The sequence below is a fragment of the Pristiophorus japonicus genome, chromosome 21 (assembly GCF_044704955.1).
Source record: "Pristiophorus japonicus isolate sPriJap1 chromosome 21, sPriJap1.hap1, whole genome shotgun sequence".
Taxonomy (NCBI): Eukaryota; Metazoa; Chordata; class Chondrichthyes; family Pristiophoridae; genus Pristiophorus; species Pristiophorus japonicus.
This window is the reverse complement of record NC_091997.1, coordinates 82,368,485-82,385,456: the sequence shown is the minus strand read 5'-3', so window position 1 is coordinate 82,385,456 and position 16,972 is coordinate 82,368,485. Positions and strand designations below refer to the sequence as shown.

Below are 16,972 nucleotides of genomic sequence, written 5' to 3'. Positions count from 1 at the left end.
ACCCGCGCGGTATTCACAGTAGAGAATCCAGTGACCATTCCGTGCGGGACCTTTCCCTGGAGAGAACATTGGCGGCAAGCAGACGGAGCGACCGCTCCCAGAAGATCCTATACCTCCTGAACCTGTAGGTGGAGCTTTCGGCCAGGCCCAGGGGCAGGAGGTCTTTAGATCTACTTTATTTCCCACCTCATCTTGCGCACCTCCTGGTCCGTAAGGCCATAAGGGAACATGTACTGATCCTGAGCATTAAAACTGGATGTCAGCTCTGGAACCGGTGGACGCTTCGACACCTACAAGGATAATTTTCGAGCAGGTTAACTATTTTTCCCCATCTCTTTTGAAATAGACCCATAGGATTTGCACCCAAAGCACTGTGGAAGTGCACTATGGACGTTCAGTCTTTAACACATAGTGTAGACAGAGGCCTGGGAGCAGATCACTCATCTGCTGTTGTGGCAAAACAACAACTTGCATCTATATAGCGCCTTTATCGTAGTAAAGCGTCCCAAGGTCCTTCACTGGAGCGTTATCGGACGAGATTTGACTCTGAACCCAGAAGATATGAGGAGAGATGATCAAAAACATGGTCAAAGAGGTAGGTTTTAAAGAGCAAGATAGGTGGAGAGATTTGTGGTGAGAGTTCTAGAACTTTTTGGTCCTTGACAGTTGAAGGCACAGCTGCCAAAGGTGGAGCAAAGAAAATCTCGATCTCGGAGGGTTGTAAAAAGAAAGATAGAAATCATCATCATCATGGGCTGTCCCTGGAACGAGGATGACTTGCTTCCACAAGAGTTCACAGGTGTTTCGATGAAGGACCCGGTGTTCCAGTCCTGAACTCCAGTTGAGGGGGTGGAAGATGCCTGTGCGTGGATTTTTTTAATGTGTGGTGACCGTTGCACACCAGCCACCACACGGGCTTGACAGAGCTCGGCCTTTATCCAGTGGCAAGGATTAACCAGGACGACTGGAGACCTGCTCTGCTGCACGGACCTTGTGCGTGCACATATCGCAGTGTGGGCTGCCCCGGGCCCTCGCCTCTTCTGGGCCCTGTATTCGCCGCTCCTCCGCCACAAAAATGCTCGCCGCGCCTCCGCCGCGATCTCCCACTTTATAGGCATGCAAGTAAAAGGATTGCAAGATAAGGGGTATAATGTTGTACAGGTTGAGGTGAAAAGCACTATATAAATGCAAGCACAGGCTGGATGATACTTTTTTTGATTTGTTGGGCAGACTTTGAAAATTCTCTTCAGTCTGCTGCCTGAGAAAGTAGTTGGCAGTTGCATTTTAGCTCTGCGAGAATGGGGTTGCCTTTGCACCCACAGCAGTACAGCAAGCAGCAGCGAGGGCACCCCGCCCCGCAGCCTCGCTCACACGGTCCCAGCGGAGCCCGGGGAGGGCGGCAGCACACATGCACTGGCACACATGCATTTATATAGCTCCTTTCACGACCACCAAACGTCGCCAAGCGCTTAACAGCCAATGAAGTACCGTATATACTCGCGTATCATGCGACTTTTGAAGACCTAAATTGTAACCTAAATTTGGGGGTCGCATGATACGCGAGATACAAAATTTGCGGGTGTGAAGTGCTGGCCAAGATTAGGCTGTTAAGCAGACCGTATCCACGCTGAATCTCGGCAGGTATCTCCTGGGCTGGATTGCAGCCTCTATTGTCACTTGTACTGTATCTTTGCTGTGGTCTAGAGATCGCCACCCACAACTTCCTCTGAAGTTTGCTGCATTATTAGAGGCTTTAACAATCAAATCTCCATCTATCTCAGCCCATGCTTCTTTTACCCGCAAACACAGTAGAGGCAAATCCGGAGCCTTCATATTCCCTCCCTTCGTAAATGATTTCTGTCCTTCCATCATCCAGTCATTCCATTTCTTTCTTATATTGTCTTTAAATGGCTTATTAATGGATACGTCAAGTGGCTGAACGACGCTAGTCAAGCCAGCTGGAATGATTGCTATATCGGTGTTCGATTCGCGAACAGCTTTCGCAACAGAATCCACTCGATGTTTCATGATTCGGTTGTTAAGGTCTGTATACGATCGTTGTTATGTGTTAGGGTACTTGTTACGTGTTGGGTACTTGTTAAACTTGTTTGAAAGCCTAGCCTAGTGGCATCTGGTATCTCAAAAAAGTGACTCGCATGATGCATGAGATATATGATAAAATCATGTTTTGGGGACGAAAATTTAGGGGTCGCATGATACGTGAGATCGTAGGATACACGAGTATATACGGTACTTTTGGAGTGTAGTCACTGTTGTAATGTGGGAGACGCAGCAGCCAATTTGCGCACAGCAAGCTCCCACAAACAGCAATGTGATAATGACCAGATAATCTGTTTTTTGTTATGTTGATTGAGGGATAAATATTGGCCCCAGGACACCGTGGATAACTCCCCTGCTCTTCTTGTAGGGCTGGAGAAGGTTACAGAAATAGGGAGGGGTGACACCTTGGAGGGATTTGAGCATGAGGATGAGAATTTTACAATCAAGGTGTTGCTGGATCGGGAACCAATGTAGGTCGGAGAAGAGAAAATGGAGGGGGCTGGGGGGGGATGGTGGGAAACATAGACAATAGATACAGGAGTCGGCCCTTTGAGCCTGCACCGCCATTCAATATGACCATGGCTGATCATGCTTTTCAGTACCTTATTCCTGCTTTCTCTCCATACCCCTTGATCTCTTTAGCCGTGAGGACCACATCTAACTCCCTTTTGAATATATCCAACGAACTGGCCTCAACAACTTTCTGTGGTAGAGAACTCCACATGCCCACAACTCTCTGAGTGAAGAAGTTTCTCCTCATCTTGGCCCTAAATGGCTTACCCCTTATCCTTAGACTGTGACCCCTGGTTCTGGACTTCCCCAACATTGGGAACATTCTTCCTGCATCTAATCTGTCCAATCCCGTCAGAACTTTATGTTTCTATGCGATCCCCTCTCATCCTTCTAAATTCCAGTGAATATAAGCCTCGTCAATCCAGTCTCTCCTCATATGTCAGTCCTGCCATCCCGGGAATCAGTCTGGTGAACCTTCGCTGCACTCCCTCAATAGCAAGAATGTCCTTCCTCAGATTAGGAGACCAACTATAACCTTCATATAAAAAAAAACCCTCCTTTCCCTTCAGACCACATAAACACGAGGCAAGTATATTCTGCCCGTGCTTTATTACTGCGGCTTTGTGAGCTGGTATTTTCGCGTGCACCTGCATGATTGGGCTATTTTAGTTTTTTTTAATTTTACAGTCTTGTAGGAAACATCCAGCTCTCGCAACCAGAGTGCAGCAGTGTATAGTCGTACTGCGCTTCGACTGTCTGCCTCAATGCTTAATTCACTGCTGGGCAGGCAAGTCCCTTCACACACTTACAGGAAAATTGGGAGAAAAACCAGGACACTTTGTTTTGATTCTAATAAGCCTGAAGGAACACATCGGACATAAGCCCATCGACCACCAAGCGGGAACTAATGGATGTATCTGCCTCTTCAAGACTAAAAAGATAGTGCCGGTGTCTAGGCTTCTCACTCTCTGTCTCCTTGCTGGGCACACTGATGTACAGAGCTGCTTATAAAATGCGGCAACGGCTGTTTTAATCAGCTCGGGGTTAGTTGGGACACCCTGCCACAATGCTGCCTACCTCTTGTGTCGTGTGCTTTATTCACTGTGTCGCAGTGTTTGACGTATCGAGCTTTCACTTTATCCAACTGAAGAACTAAATTTGAATGTTTTCAAATTCAGCGTGGGTATTTTGCATAGCGACTTGCTTCATGAGTCACATTGAGGGATTTAATCTCCAATTCAAGGCTTTTGTCTTTTCTCGTTGCATGTGGAGCATGAGATCATACAAAAACCTAAGAAAAGCTGTACCCGCCTCTCCGAATGTTGCTGTCTACTAAATAACGCTTTCTACACTAATTACGTAGCTGCAACTTGACAGCGGAAGGAGACCTGTTTTTTTTTGTTGGAATTGAAAATAATTTCAGTGACAAATTAACATATGCATATATCTTGAATCATTGTATTTTTAAAAATAGGTTCATAATTCATTATTTTGCTAAACGGTGAGACATTATTGAAGAGATGCTTGCTGATAATTCTGAACACATGTTCATCATTAAAATGTTTCCAATCTCTAGACTTAAGTCTCCAAAAACAACAAAATCCTTGGATATTTCTATATTCTGATTAAAAGGTTTGCTCCTTTATGTCCAGTCCATTCTCGTTTTCCTCGTCACATTTAATTTAGTCTTCACAGAAATGTTTGGTGCCACCTTGAGCAGCAGTTTTCTCATTAGCCAGTGTTTTGTTTTAGGGTTGCTTTTTATATAACGTTTTATTTTCTCCTCTCCTTGGTTCTGCAGTGCTGGAAATGCACCAGTTCAGAGGGTGGGCAGCTACAATGCAACCTGATCTCTCTCATTCCACCATTCAGACAAGTGGGAATATGGTGTTGAGATAGAGGATCAGCCATGATCATATTGAATGGTGGTGCAGGCTCAAAGGGTCGAATGGCCTACTACTGCTCCTGTTTTCTATGTTTCTATATTTCCTCAAATTTTGGCTGCTTCTCTGTGGGTTAAGTGTTTAGTTTCCTTCTGACCGTACAGCCAAGACCAGGTACTCTGTGCAGCAGAATGTATTTGAGGATGAATTCACATCCTTCTGCTTTGCAGGCCATTCCGTTGGAGTTTTAGTGCCTTACCCTATACCCCTTTGAGAACTCTGGCCTCTTGTGCCCCCCCCCACCCCCCGCCAAACTTAATTCACCCCATGATTGGCAGCCCTGCCTTCAGTGTCAGCCGTGGCTCAGTGGGTAGCACCCTCGCCTCCGAGTCAGAAGGTTGTGGGTTCAATTCCTACTCCAGGGACATGAGCACATAAATCTAGGCTGACACTCCAATGCAGTGCAGAGGGAGTGCTGCACTGTCGGAGGTGCCGTCTTTCGGATGAGACGTTAAACCAAGGCCCCATCTGCTCTCTCTGAAGAAGAGCAGGGGAGTTATCCCCGGTGTCCTGGCCAATATTTATCCTTCAATCAACATCACAAAAGAACAGATCTGGTCATCATCACATTGCTGTTTGTGGGAGCTTGCTGTGCGCAAATTGGCTGCCGCGTTTCCCACATTACAACAGTGACTACATTTCAAAAAGTTCTTCATTGGCTAGAAAGCGCTTTGGGACATCCAGTGGTTGTGAAAGGCGCTATATAAATGTAAGTCTTTCACTCCCCTAAGTCCTAAGTTCTGGAATTCCCTGCTGAAATCTGTCTACCTTTCTTTTAAAACATTCCTTGAAACCTACCTCTTTGGCTTGGTGTCAAAGCTTGTTTGATTATGCTCCTGTGAAGCTGCTTTTTAAATGCATGTTGTTGTTCCGAGTTATAGAAACCAGTATTGATTGTGCCCCAAGTCTTGTCCCACAGGACGCAACCAGTCTGAAGAAGCTATTTTTCTCTCTGCTGCAGCTGCTGAATACAGTTAAAAATAACAAGGACAAAGGGCGTGTAAATCACAGTGCATTCCTCTTTGGGTTTGGCGATGGGGGAGGTGGACCCATACAAGAAATGTTGGATCGACTACAGAGAATGGAGGACACAGATGGGCTTCCCAGGTCAGGGAATAATCACTGTTTAAAAGTCTCGTACATTTTTAACTAACTTCCCATTTTAGTCTGACCTGAAGAGACTCATTACTTGCTTGCCTATACTCATTGGAGTTTGGAAGAATGAGAGGGTGTTGAGACCACACCTGGAGTACTGCGTACAGTTTTCGTCTCCTTATTTAAGGAGCGATACACTTGCATTGGAGGCAGATCAGAGAAGGTTCACCAGGTTGATTCCTGCATTGAGGGGATAGTCTTATGAAGAAAGGTTGGGCCTATACTGGAGTTTGGAAGCATGCGGGGTGATCTTATTGAAACTTATAAGATTCTGAGGGGGCTTAACAGGGTAAATGCAGAGAGGGTATTTTCCCTCGTGGGCATAGTTTCAGAATAAGGGGTTGCCCATTTAAAACGGAGATGAGGAGGAATTTCTTCTGAGGGTCGTGAATCTTTGAAAAACTCTACCTCAGCGAGCTGTGGAGGCTGGGTCATTGAATATATTTAAGGTGGTGATAGACAAATTTTTGAACGATAGGGTATTAAGGGTTATGGGGGGCGGGCAGGGAAGTGGATTTGAGGCCAAGATCTGATCAGCCATGATTTCATTGAATATCGGGGCAGGCTCAAGAGGCCAAATGGCCGACTCCTGCTCCTGTTTCTTATGTCTCTTTCTATTCCTGCCATTATGTCAAATAGTTTGCAAAATATGCATTGTGGATATAAAATGTTTTTTTAAATTCTGCATGCAAGTGTATTTAAAAAGTTATTGTTTGTGGTGTATTGTGCTGGAGACCCAGTCTTCTGTGCATGCATGCGATCCTTGCCCTGGTGAGCTCCTATTCCCAGCATTGTTGGTAAGGGGAAGGATAGAGTAGAGAAAGAGCCACCATTTGCTGTATGCTAGCAACCGGAGAAATATTGTTTGAGATTTCTGGGCCTGACCGCCGCACGCTGCTCCCTCTAGTAGCCCCGGCCTGCTGATGGTCTTGCAGGCCGGGACCGTGCCGATTTGACCATCAGCAGGCTGGGGCCATTTGAGGGAGCTGCGTGTGGCGGCATGCCACCTCGGAGCAGCGCATGCTGCTGCAGGAGGGCGACGGCAGATTGCAGTGCGGGCAGGTACAGCAGGAGCAGCGAAGTCGGGGCGAAGGAGCCACAAGAGTTCGTAGAAGGATGTGATCGGGACCCGGGAGAGGCATGAGTTCGGGGCCCAGAAGAGGCGAGGGCCTGGGGCAGCACGGGCCAGCCCACACTGCGATATGTGTGCACACTAGGTCCATGCAGCAGAGCAGGTCTCCAGTCGTCCTGGTTAACTTGCCACTGGACCAAAACCTGGCACTGTCAAGCCCGTGTGGTGACTGGTGTGCAACGGCCACCATACGTTTAAAAAAAAATCCACGCACAGGCATCTTCCACCCTTCCGGATATAGTTCAGGATCCAGAATATCATTGAAACACCTGTGAACTCATCTGTTCTCAGCGTGGAAGCAAGTCATCCTCATTTTGAGGGACTGCCTTTGATGATGGTGATTGCTTGAGATGGGGTGTCCTTAGTTGGTTAGGGTTGCTGAAACTTTCATATCAACTCGGTGCTGCTATTAACCAAGGCGCACACAATATAGTTCCGACCATATTCTATTATGGGTTTAACTAAAAATACCCGCATATACTTCACAGCTGCCTGACCACCTTTTCCTCACAGTATCTGCATCCTCTCCGCACAGTCTCTGCCTCTCACTCATGTGCCTGTCTCTCGTTGTCTGCTGCCCGCTGTCTACTCTCCCAACAAAAAAGCAAAACGCTGTGGATACCAGAACTCTGAAATAAAAACAGACAATGCTGGAAATGCTCAGCAGGTCAGACAGCGTCTGTGGAGAGAGAAACCGAGTTAACGTTTCAGGTCGATGACCTGTCTGCTCTCCTCCTTTCAGTCGCACATCCTTCCAGCTCGTTTCCCCTCTCTGATCCCCCTCAATCATAACTGCAAAAGTGAGCACACTTTCAAAGAGTTTTGATTGAAAGTGGGGAAAACTGTAAGCACTTCGATTCTGTTTGGCATTTCTTTTTTCCATTCTCGTTCTACACTTTGATTTTACTTTTTCTGACAAATCTAAACCAGCTTCTATGTACCTTATTTCTCTTTTTAAAAAAAAACTTTTAAACTTCCAGCTGCTCTTGTTCTGCACTGCCATTCTGTTTTGGAGCTGGAGCAATTTAAAAAGAAAAAACGATTTTGATGGGCTTAAAAATCGGCTCCAATAGCCGCAGTTTTTTTTAAACCACTCAATAGCCAGAATAACGATGGCTAATGAGGTCCATCATAAATTAACAGGTGACTTTTTCTAGTTGGGTTGTTACATTTCAAAACATGAATGAGTCTCTAACAGATCGTCAGGCTGTATTTCTCGTCTTCCTCGTCGCATTTAATTTAGTCTTCACAGAAATGTTTGGTGCCACCTTGAGCTGCAGTTTTCTCATTACCCAGTGTTTTGTTTCCGGATTGCTTTTTAAATTCCATTTCTAGTAACCCGACGCCGCTGTGGCATGTTAAGGATTAAGGCATCATTGTCGGATGGAATGTTTATAAAAACACATGCGTTCCTGTTCACCTGCAGTGTCTATGTAATGTGTGCATTTCCTCGACATTGGTCGTAGCTGCAGGGTGTGTGTTAGATATTTGCATCCTTAGAGTGTGGATATAATGCAAGTTCCTCTGTGATTTCTGGCAGTGGTTTATTTTCTGCCAGTTATGTAACACCCGTGGGTCACATTTCAAGGTGTCGGCTGTTGGGGCTTTCAACCCTGCACAAGGTGAACAATTTATGGACACACTGCTTGTGAAGTTTTGTGAATCGGGGGCAGTTTAGCCTGTTAACGATAGCAATATTCTGTTTAGCAGCACTCCCCTCCACCACCCGCTTTCCCCCTCGTCCAAAATGGTCGATTGATTTGTTGCACGTAGTACAGCTGTTTCCAGCAGTTGTTAGGCTGCGAAACATACAGGCCTGTGTGTCTGGATGTACACAATGGAGCTCCTCTGTCATTGCTTACAGCACTGTTGTCCAATATATTAGCCACTAGCCACATGCCTAATTGGGAATCCAGATGTGGCTAATTGCATTTCTGATTAAGAAATAAAAAGATGAGTACTAGACACAGTCGATGGGCGTTTGATCTCGGTCCACATATTCGCATGTTGTATGCATGCGAACTTTAACCTTCGGTGGTGTTTGTTGGTAAAATGGTAAGATGAAAATCAGAGTGAGAGTGTTTTTGGATCGTTGTGAGTGTATTACTTCCTTGGTTACTGAATAGTGGTAAGTTAAGTAAATATACACGTGTGAAGTACACCTACCTCTACTGTGCGAGTGTGTGTGTGTAAGAGGCGTTCTACTAAAATTAGTGCATGTGGCTAAAATTGTGCCGCACCTGTGACTAGTCGGCAAATGTCTAGCGGGATAGAATTGAAAAGCAGAGAAGTTATGATAAACTTGTATAGAACCTTGGCCAGACCACACTTGGAGCACTGTGAACAGTTCTGATCTCTATATTAAAGAAAGGATATCGAGGCACTGGAGAGGTTGCAAAATAGATTTACTGGAATGGTGGCAGAACTGAGAAGTTGTACTATCAGGAAAGTTCAGGCAGGGGCTCTTTTCTCTGGGACAGAGAAGACTCAGGGGTGACCCGATAGAGCCTTTAAGGTAATCAAAATAGAGAAAATGTTTCCATTTGCGGGCAAATGCAGAACTAAGGGCCATAAATATAAGACAGTCACTAATAAATCCAATAGGGAATTCAAGAGAAACTTATTTACCCAGAGAATGGCGAGAATGTGGAATTCGCTCCCACAGGGTGTGGTTGAGGCGAATTTAAGGGGAAGCTAGATAAACACATGAGGGAGAAAAGGTTATGTTGATGGGGGTTAGATAAAGAGAGGTGGGAGGAGGCTCGTGTGGAGCAAATGTTTCTGTGCTGTAAATAGTTTTTATAAATACTAATGGACAGCACTAGCTTACAGGTAGCCTAGGGTGTGGAGCACAGTCGCTGCCAAATCAGGCTTCTCCTATTTCAGATTCATCATAGGCAGTCCCTCGGAATCGAGGAAGACTTGCTTCCACTCTTAAAGTGAGTCCTTAGGTGGCTGAACAGTCCAATACGAGAACCACAGTCCCTGTCACAGGTGGGACAGATAGTCGTTGAGGGAAAGGGTGGGTGGGACTGGTTTGCTGCACGCTCCTTCCGTTGCCCGTGCTTGATTTCTGCATGCTCTCGGCGACGAGACTTGCGCTCAGCGCCCTCCCAGATGCACTTCCTCCACTTAGGGCGGTCTTTGGCCAGGGACTCCCAGGTGTCGGTGGCGATGTTGCACTTTTTCAGGGAGGCTTTGAGGGTGTCCTTGTAACGTTTCCTCTGCCCACCTTTGGCTCATTTACCGTGAAGGAATTCCGAGTAGAGCGCTTGCTTTGGGAGTCTCGTGTCTGGCATGTGAACGATGTGGTCTGCCCAGCGGAGCTGATCAAGTGTGGTCAGTGCTTCGATGATGGGGATGTTGGCCTGGTCGAAGGCGCTAACATTGGTGCGTCTGTCCTCCCAGGGGATTTGTAGGATCTTGCGGAGGCATCGTTGGTGGTATTTCTCCAGCGACTTGAGGTGTTTTACTGTACATGGTCCATGTCTCTGAGCCATACAGGAGGGCAGGTATTACTACAGCCCTGTAGACCATGAGTTTGGTGGCAGTTTTGAGGGCCTGGTCTTCAAACATTCTTTTTCCTCAGGCGGCCAAAGGCTGCACTGGCGCACTGAAGGATTAACCAATCACGTAATCCTTAGGTGAATCGAACTTGTTGTAGTTGAGGTCAATAAATTGCTAGTCCAGGGCACCAAATCGAAAGAATTGGGGATGAAATGTTTGACTGCCTTTATTTTTATTTATAAAATATTTTGCATCTGTGACATTTGGAGATGCGCAAGTTATATGTGAAAGGTTAACCCTGTTGAGCTGGCTGCTAATAGATGTTCTCTACCTCAGGTTGAAACAGTCCACGCCAAAGCAGCTCTTCTCAATGCTGGAAGCTGACACCACGATGCTCTGTACCTGGGTTGGTGAACTTTTCCTGGAACTACACAATGGCTCCTATACTTCCCAGGCAAAGGTGGGAATCGTTACCATTTTTAGTTTTTAAGCAGAGATCTCCTCCCTCTTCTGACATCATTAGCGATCATATTATCAGTCTCCCAGTCAGTGTTGAAACCACAGGCCATATCAGCTAGAATTTATTGAAGTCTTAAGATAAATATGTGATGCTATCTCTATGATCCTGCGACAGATAATAGTACACACACACATCATTAAAGAGCTTGTGTATGTAAGCACGCACTTCCTATGCACACATTTTACATCCTGTTGCCATGATTTCTTGTATATATTATGTTAACATTTAACGTTTAATCTGTGTAATCACGTATAATTCAGTTTCCCTATGTAAACAGTTGGCCAGAACTTTGCTGATGAGCCAATGAACAAATCATTCAAAATGCTTTATCACAAAATCTTTTTCCTTAGCAGCTGAAATTTATAATGTCCAAAATTAAATTTTAAACAAAATTAAAATGTTAAAAATTATATATATTTGATGCAATATATCCTTTTGAATTGCCTTCTGTATCTTTTAATGCCTTCATTTGAAGCCATCATTTGAAGTTTTTACTCTTAATCTTCTCTCAAAGGTCATCAGCTGGTTAGTTTTCTCACAGTAGTTGAGAGGGAGAGAGAGAGAGCATTCAATCACATCCCTGCATAACATCTGTGCAGCGACAGGAATAGAAAGGTAGAGGGGGTGTGTCGCATTTTCTGTAACATTTTTCGCTGGAGGCCTTCATCTATGTAGGAAACCTCAGTCTGGAGTTCATGGTAGTTCCCAGTGCTGTTACTCTCGGCTGTAGAGACTCAGCCACATTGAAATGGCACTGCTATTTACGGGATGGGGTGGGAGGGAGGAGGAGTTGGGGGGGGGGGGGGGGAAGCCAAGACGACTGTCAGTAAACCTGGAAAGGCGGAGGCCCTGCTGAATTTAACGGCAGGACCTCATTTGAATTTTTTTTACTCCATTTCCCGCATGGATTGAGAGGCTGGCTGACTGTCGAATGGGGGGGAAAGCCTGCTATACAAGGCCATAGCCGGGGTCTAGAGAGGAGGGAGGGAGGGGATGGGGACGGAAGAGACCGCGGGGGTGGGGGCGAGAGATCACTGGGGAGGGAGGCAGGCAGATCGTGGCATGTGAACTTGAAGGTCTGGTAGAAAACACGCCTGCACCTCCTGGTCCACAAGCAGTGCTCGAAAAGCACTTACCTACTGGATCCCGGTTCTCCTCTCCCAACCCGCTCCGGTTAAACCAGAATTTGCAGTGCGTTGGGGTTGGGTTTCCGATTGAGAATTCCTGCTGCCCAACTTGAGGAGTTAAAATCTCCCCCTCTATGGCTCAGAACATGCATGTGTACCTACAAATTGCAGATAAATTTATTTATGATTAACGGAAAGACTGGCTATTCACATCAGATGCCAGAACTTGCTGCTTAGAAACCCTTCCGGCACTCCTTGATTGGGGGGGTAGATGACTGCAAACAAAACCTTCACGGAAATCATTATTGGAAGCAGTTACAGCTTTTTTTTATATAACACTAAAATCAACAAAGTAAAGCTTTTTTGAGGTAATTGAAAACCAGAACTGCGTGTGCTATAAATACTGGCTGATGTAGAACTGCAGTCAGCAAGTACATTACGAGGACTAGATACAGATAAAACAGTGAATGCGGAAGGATCAGGGTGGGAGTGACTCGAAGAATCATGGAATTTTACAGCACAGAAGGAAATTATTCAGCCCGCTGCATCTGCCTCAGTTCTTTCAAAAAGTTTCCACTTGGTTTCATTTCCCTGCCTTTTCTCCCCACAGCCTTTTAAAATTTATATTCACTTCCCTTTTAAAAGCTAAAAGTAGCTCTTAATATTTTGTAATGCATTTGAAATGGTTGCACCGACTGCATTGCTTTTATTTTTGATTTTAATAATCAGCAACATTTCATAAACTGCAGTACCAAATTCTGTTTGAAGGGAGGTACTCAACATGAGTTCTGATTTAAATATGCATGTGTAAGGAGAACATTTTGGAACCGTGTACTATTGTGTAGATATTTTGGTAAAGAAGAAAAAGCTATAAATTGTTTTATAGTAATGTTAAAGTTCACTGTGAAATCCCACATGCTAAACAGATGGATAGCAAAAGGAATTATAGCTCATTCAAGATTGTATTTTGGAGACACATTCTGACGATACACTGAGGCTTGGTAAAGTCCCAACTTAAATACAGAGACTTTACATGACTGGTATATATTTATCTATTTGCAGCGGGAACATAAAACTATTTGTTTCCGAGGCAAATGACACTCATTTCACTGGCTGTGGTGAGAACTCTTACAAACTTCTTTCCAAATTCTGTCAGTGCTGATGTCCACACCCAAGCAGCCCCAATCCCCTCTGCTGCAGCAGCACTACCTCTGATTCACTCTGAGCAGTACTGCCAGCAAAGTGCCAGTGTCAACTGAAATTCTACTTGTTGTTCAAGCATAGCGTTGTTGGTAAACTCGTTGGCATGGCGTTTCCACATGATTTCCGCCCAGACAGCGGCGGAATCTGTGCGGAATGAGATGAAATAGCGCAAAAGATCGTGGCGTTTTAAAGAAAGAAAAGAACAACTTGCATTTATATAGCGCCGTTCACAACCGCCAGATGTCTCTCAGCACTTGAGTTTCTTTAAGCCTGAGTTACGCCGGTTACTGCTTTACATGGGAGTTTTCACGGTCTTTTACGCTGGTTCAAAAATTCATTGGCCCGAAGCATTCACCGCCCACAAGCTTGGCCATGTCCCCAGGGCGGGATGAGTTTCCGCCAATCGTTCTTGTTCGGGAGTGTTATCTCATTGCACCCAGAGTCTCGGGCACACATGGGGAGTGTTAACACACTACGTCCAGAGTCTCGGGCACACAGGCACCCATGGGGCATGTCACCGCACTGCGCCCATAGTCTTGGGCATCCATTGAGAGTGTTATCACACTGCATCCAGAGACTCAGGCACCCATGGCCCCATAGTTAATGAGCTACATTGACCAGCAAGCAATAGAAACCTCACCCGGTTCTTTCCCATACTGATGCTACAATTATTTAAAATATTTAAAATTAGTTCAAATCCAGTCAATTGATTTGCCCTTGGTACACAAGACCTGATTGGCCTGTTTGTTAACTGCAGCCATTACTTGAACAATGTATGCACCAGTGAGGATGCTCACAGGTGTAGAGCTGTTGAGTTGGAAGTGGCTTAGCCAGTCACGTGATGTTCACAAGACTCAATAAAAACCCAGCCAGTTGGGTTTGGGTGCTCCACAATGAGGCAGGCGGTTGTGAGTCTGGTGGATGAACCGGTAATATGCAATGTGATTGTTAAACATTTTGCTAATAAACCAACTAGTTCTTAATAGCAATGTGTTGCTATGAATTCTTAAGCAAAGAACCCATGAAGCAAATACATTACACCCTTAATATCCAAAAATCATATCAATCACTGTCTTGAATATATGAGACCAGAATAGTCCATTTGGCTTATTAAACCTGCACCTTCCAACAGCTTGCATTGTCATAGACTCATTTCTTCAAATTTAAGGCTATTTTTTGTATTTCTCTGTAGATTAAGAAAGGCAATCGTAAATGTGAGTGTATCCTTCGCAGTATTGAAGTAGTGAGCAGCCTGGCTTCTGTCCAGAAAGACAGCTTCCAATATCCAAGTTCCCAACTACAGCACCTATGGAGGTAACATCTCTTTCATGAGATTTCATTTGTTGAGTTAATTTCTTTTCGATCTCTTCATGCCACATAAAATTCTCGGTCAAGAAGCTCGATGGCCGAACTCTTAGCCAGCCTCTGCCACGTAACCAAATGGTAGAGGCTGTGCAAGAGAGGCTTGTTCCTCCTGTGGTGAAGTGCTTACCCCTTCACTTCACATCCCCTCCCATGGCCGCACCAAGAACATAAGAAATAGGAGCAGTAGGCCTCGAGCCTATTCCGCCATTCAATAAGATCATGGCTGATCTGATCTTGGCCTCAACTCCACTTCCCTGCCCACTCCCCATAACCCTCGACTCCCTTATTGTTAAAAATCTGTCCATCTCCACCTTAAATATATTCAATGACCCAACCTCCACAGCTCTCTGGGGTAGAGAATTACAATTCAGACCTTCTGAGAGAAGAAATTTCTCCTCATCTCCGTTTTAAATGGGCGACCTTCTTTCTTCTTTCTTCTATGATCTCTTAATCTGAAACAGGGCTCAATTTTCCCCAGTTATCTGCACCATTTTTTTTGCCTAAATTATAATATCCAAGTTTCCCCAAAGTTTGTGCGCCAGCGTAACTCAGTTAGTTACGATTATTTTAGGTTAGGTTTTTTTTTGCATCATTGGGGGTGTAACCTGATATCAGCACCAGTTTTTCAGATTTATGCAAGTTTGGCCAACTTGCATTTCTCCTAGGACGGTGTATGCAACCATTCCCAAAAAATCTAATGGACACTTAAGAAAAGACAGCACACATTAAAAAATCGGCGCAGAAAGACGCCATTGTTTTTATGCAACGTTTTGGAGGGAGTCAAGAACACATTAACTATGCATCATGAAGCTTAATTTTTTCAAACTTAAAACGGAGAAAATGGAATATAATGCGAATTTTTAATTTTGGATTTTTTTCGAATTGCCATACCATCACCAAATGTTTTCTCACCGGGCTCGAGGGTTGGAGCGTCGGCCGGCAAAATCGCTCCCTCGCCCGAACACGGGCTCGGGGCTTGGCTTGAAAAGAAGCTGGAGGGTATGGAAGCCGAACTGAAGGCATGGGAAGCCTTACACTATGCAGCAGCATCAAAAGCAGCCTGGGGTGGGGGTGTTTGCCGAGCCCCTGCGTCCAGGCAAGGGAGCGATTCTGCCGGCCGACCCTCGAGCCCGGTGAGGAGACGTTCGGTCAGTGGTGGTGTGGTACTTTTTAAAAAAAAAAAATGTAAATTAAAGAATTGCATTAGACATCGTTGCCCCAAATGTCCTCATTGAATGCCTAGCTTCCTGTTCGAAGCAAGCCTATTGTGCATGCGCAGACCTGGGTGTGGTCTATACTAGGCCGTCGACCTTGGGGTCGGGGGGGGGGGGGAAGAGAGAAAGCAGAGAAGCTTTAACACCTTGTCCTGCTGTTTTGAGCTTCTTGCAAAGGTACAATTTAATTATGGGGGCAATATTGACAATTCCATACCTCATGCAAGCCTTCTGCATGATGGTGCTGTGGAGGAGACGATTAATTCGACATCATCGCATGAGGAACCTCAGAGCCCGTAGGGTGATGGACAGGAGGCCTTACCCACATTGGGTATATCGAGACAGGTATTCATACCTGCACTCGAGTGATGCAGACTGTGTGCGAAGACTGCGTTTTGGCAAAGAAGTTGTAACCGAGATTTGTGAGTTAGTAAAAGCAGACCTGCAGCCTATGAGCGTAAGGAGGACTGCTTTGTCAGTTGAAGTGAAGGTTACAGCTGCACTTTCATTCTATGCATCTGGATCATTCCAGGCCACAACTGGGGATGTGTGCGCCATTTCTCAACATGCAACACATATCTACATTCGACAGGTGACTGCTGCACTATATGCCTGGAGAAATGACTACATAGAGTTCCCATGACAGCCCAGGCAATGCGTGAAAGGGATGGGCTTCTCCAGGTTTTCTGACTTCGCAAAGGTGCAGGGCTGCATTGATTGTACACACATCGCCTGGCCCCTCAATGGGCGGCACCTGCACCTCCTCCAGAGTGCGTACATCAGTGGGGGCGTCATCCATCCCCTCCCCTTGCCCCTCACCCCCACCATGCTCTTGGTCTGGAAGATTGGATTGGAAGATGTTCTCCTCCAGGCTCGTCCGCGTCTGAATCACCTTCTGCGTCGGCTTCAGCCTCATCAGGGTTGGCCTCAAGTTCTGCAAAATATAACAGAACAGACAAATGGTTAGCAGTAGAGGAGAGGGCAGGGTGACATGAGTAGGCTCACACAGCTCAGGCAGCAGGCTGATTTGAAGGACCACGATGCATGATAGCACATTGCATCAACCCAAGCATAGCTGACGGAGACATCCCCATGAACCAAAGCATGGCTAGCCTGCATCGTATTTAACATTTAGCAAAGCTAGACTGTGGAATTTACAGGACTTACCCTTTTCCTCGAGTGTGGGCCAAGCTTGTGCAGTGGTGGTTGGTTTTCTCCAGGCAGGACCCATC

At 45.6% G+C, this 16,972-nt stretch overlaps 1 protein-coding gene across 2 annotated transcripts in view; it reads left to right on the top strand.

Annotated features, from left to right (window-relative positions):
- The window catches only part of man2c1 (mannosidase, alpha, class 2C, member 1), a 97,476-nt gene that overhangs the window by 40,083 nt on the left and 40,421 nt on the right, over positions 1-16,972 (top strand). For both annotated transcript variants that reach the window (XM_070865131.1, XM_070865130.1), the window contains 3 exons: positions 5,479-5,624; positions 10,648-10,771; positions 14,354-14,475. In XM_070865131.1, coding sequence (XP_070721232.1) covers positions 5,479-5,624; positions 10,648-10,771; positions 14,354-14,475 — 392 coding nt within the window. The remainder of the gene's footprint in view (positions 1-5,478; positions 5,625-10,647; positions 10,772-14,353; positions 14,476-16,972) is intronic.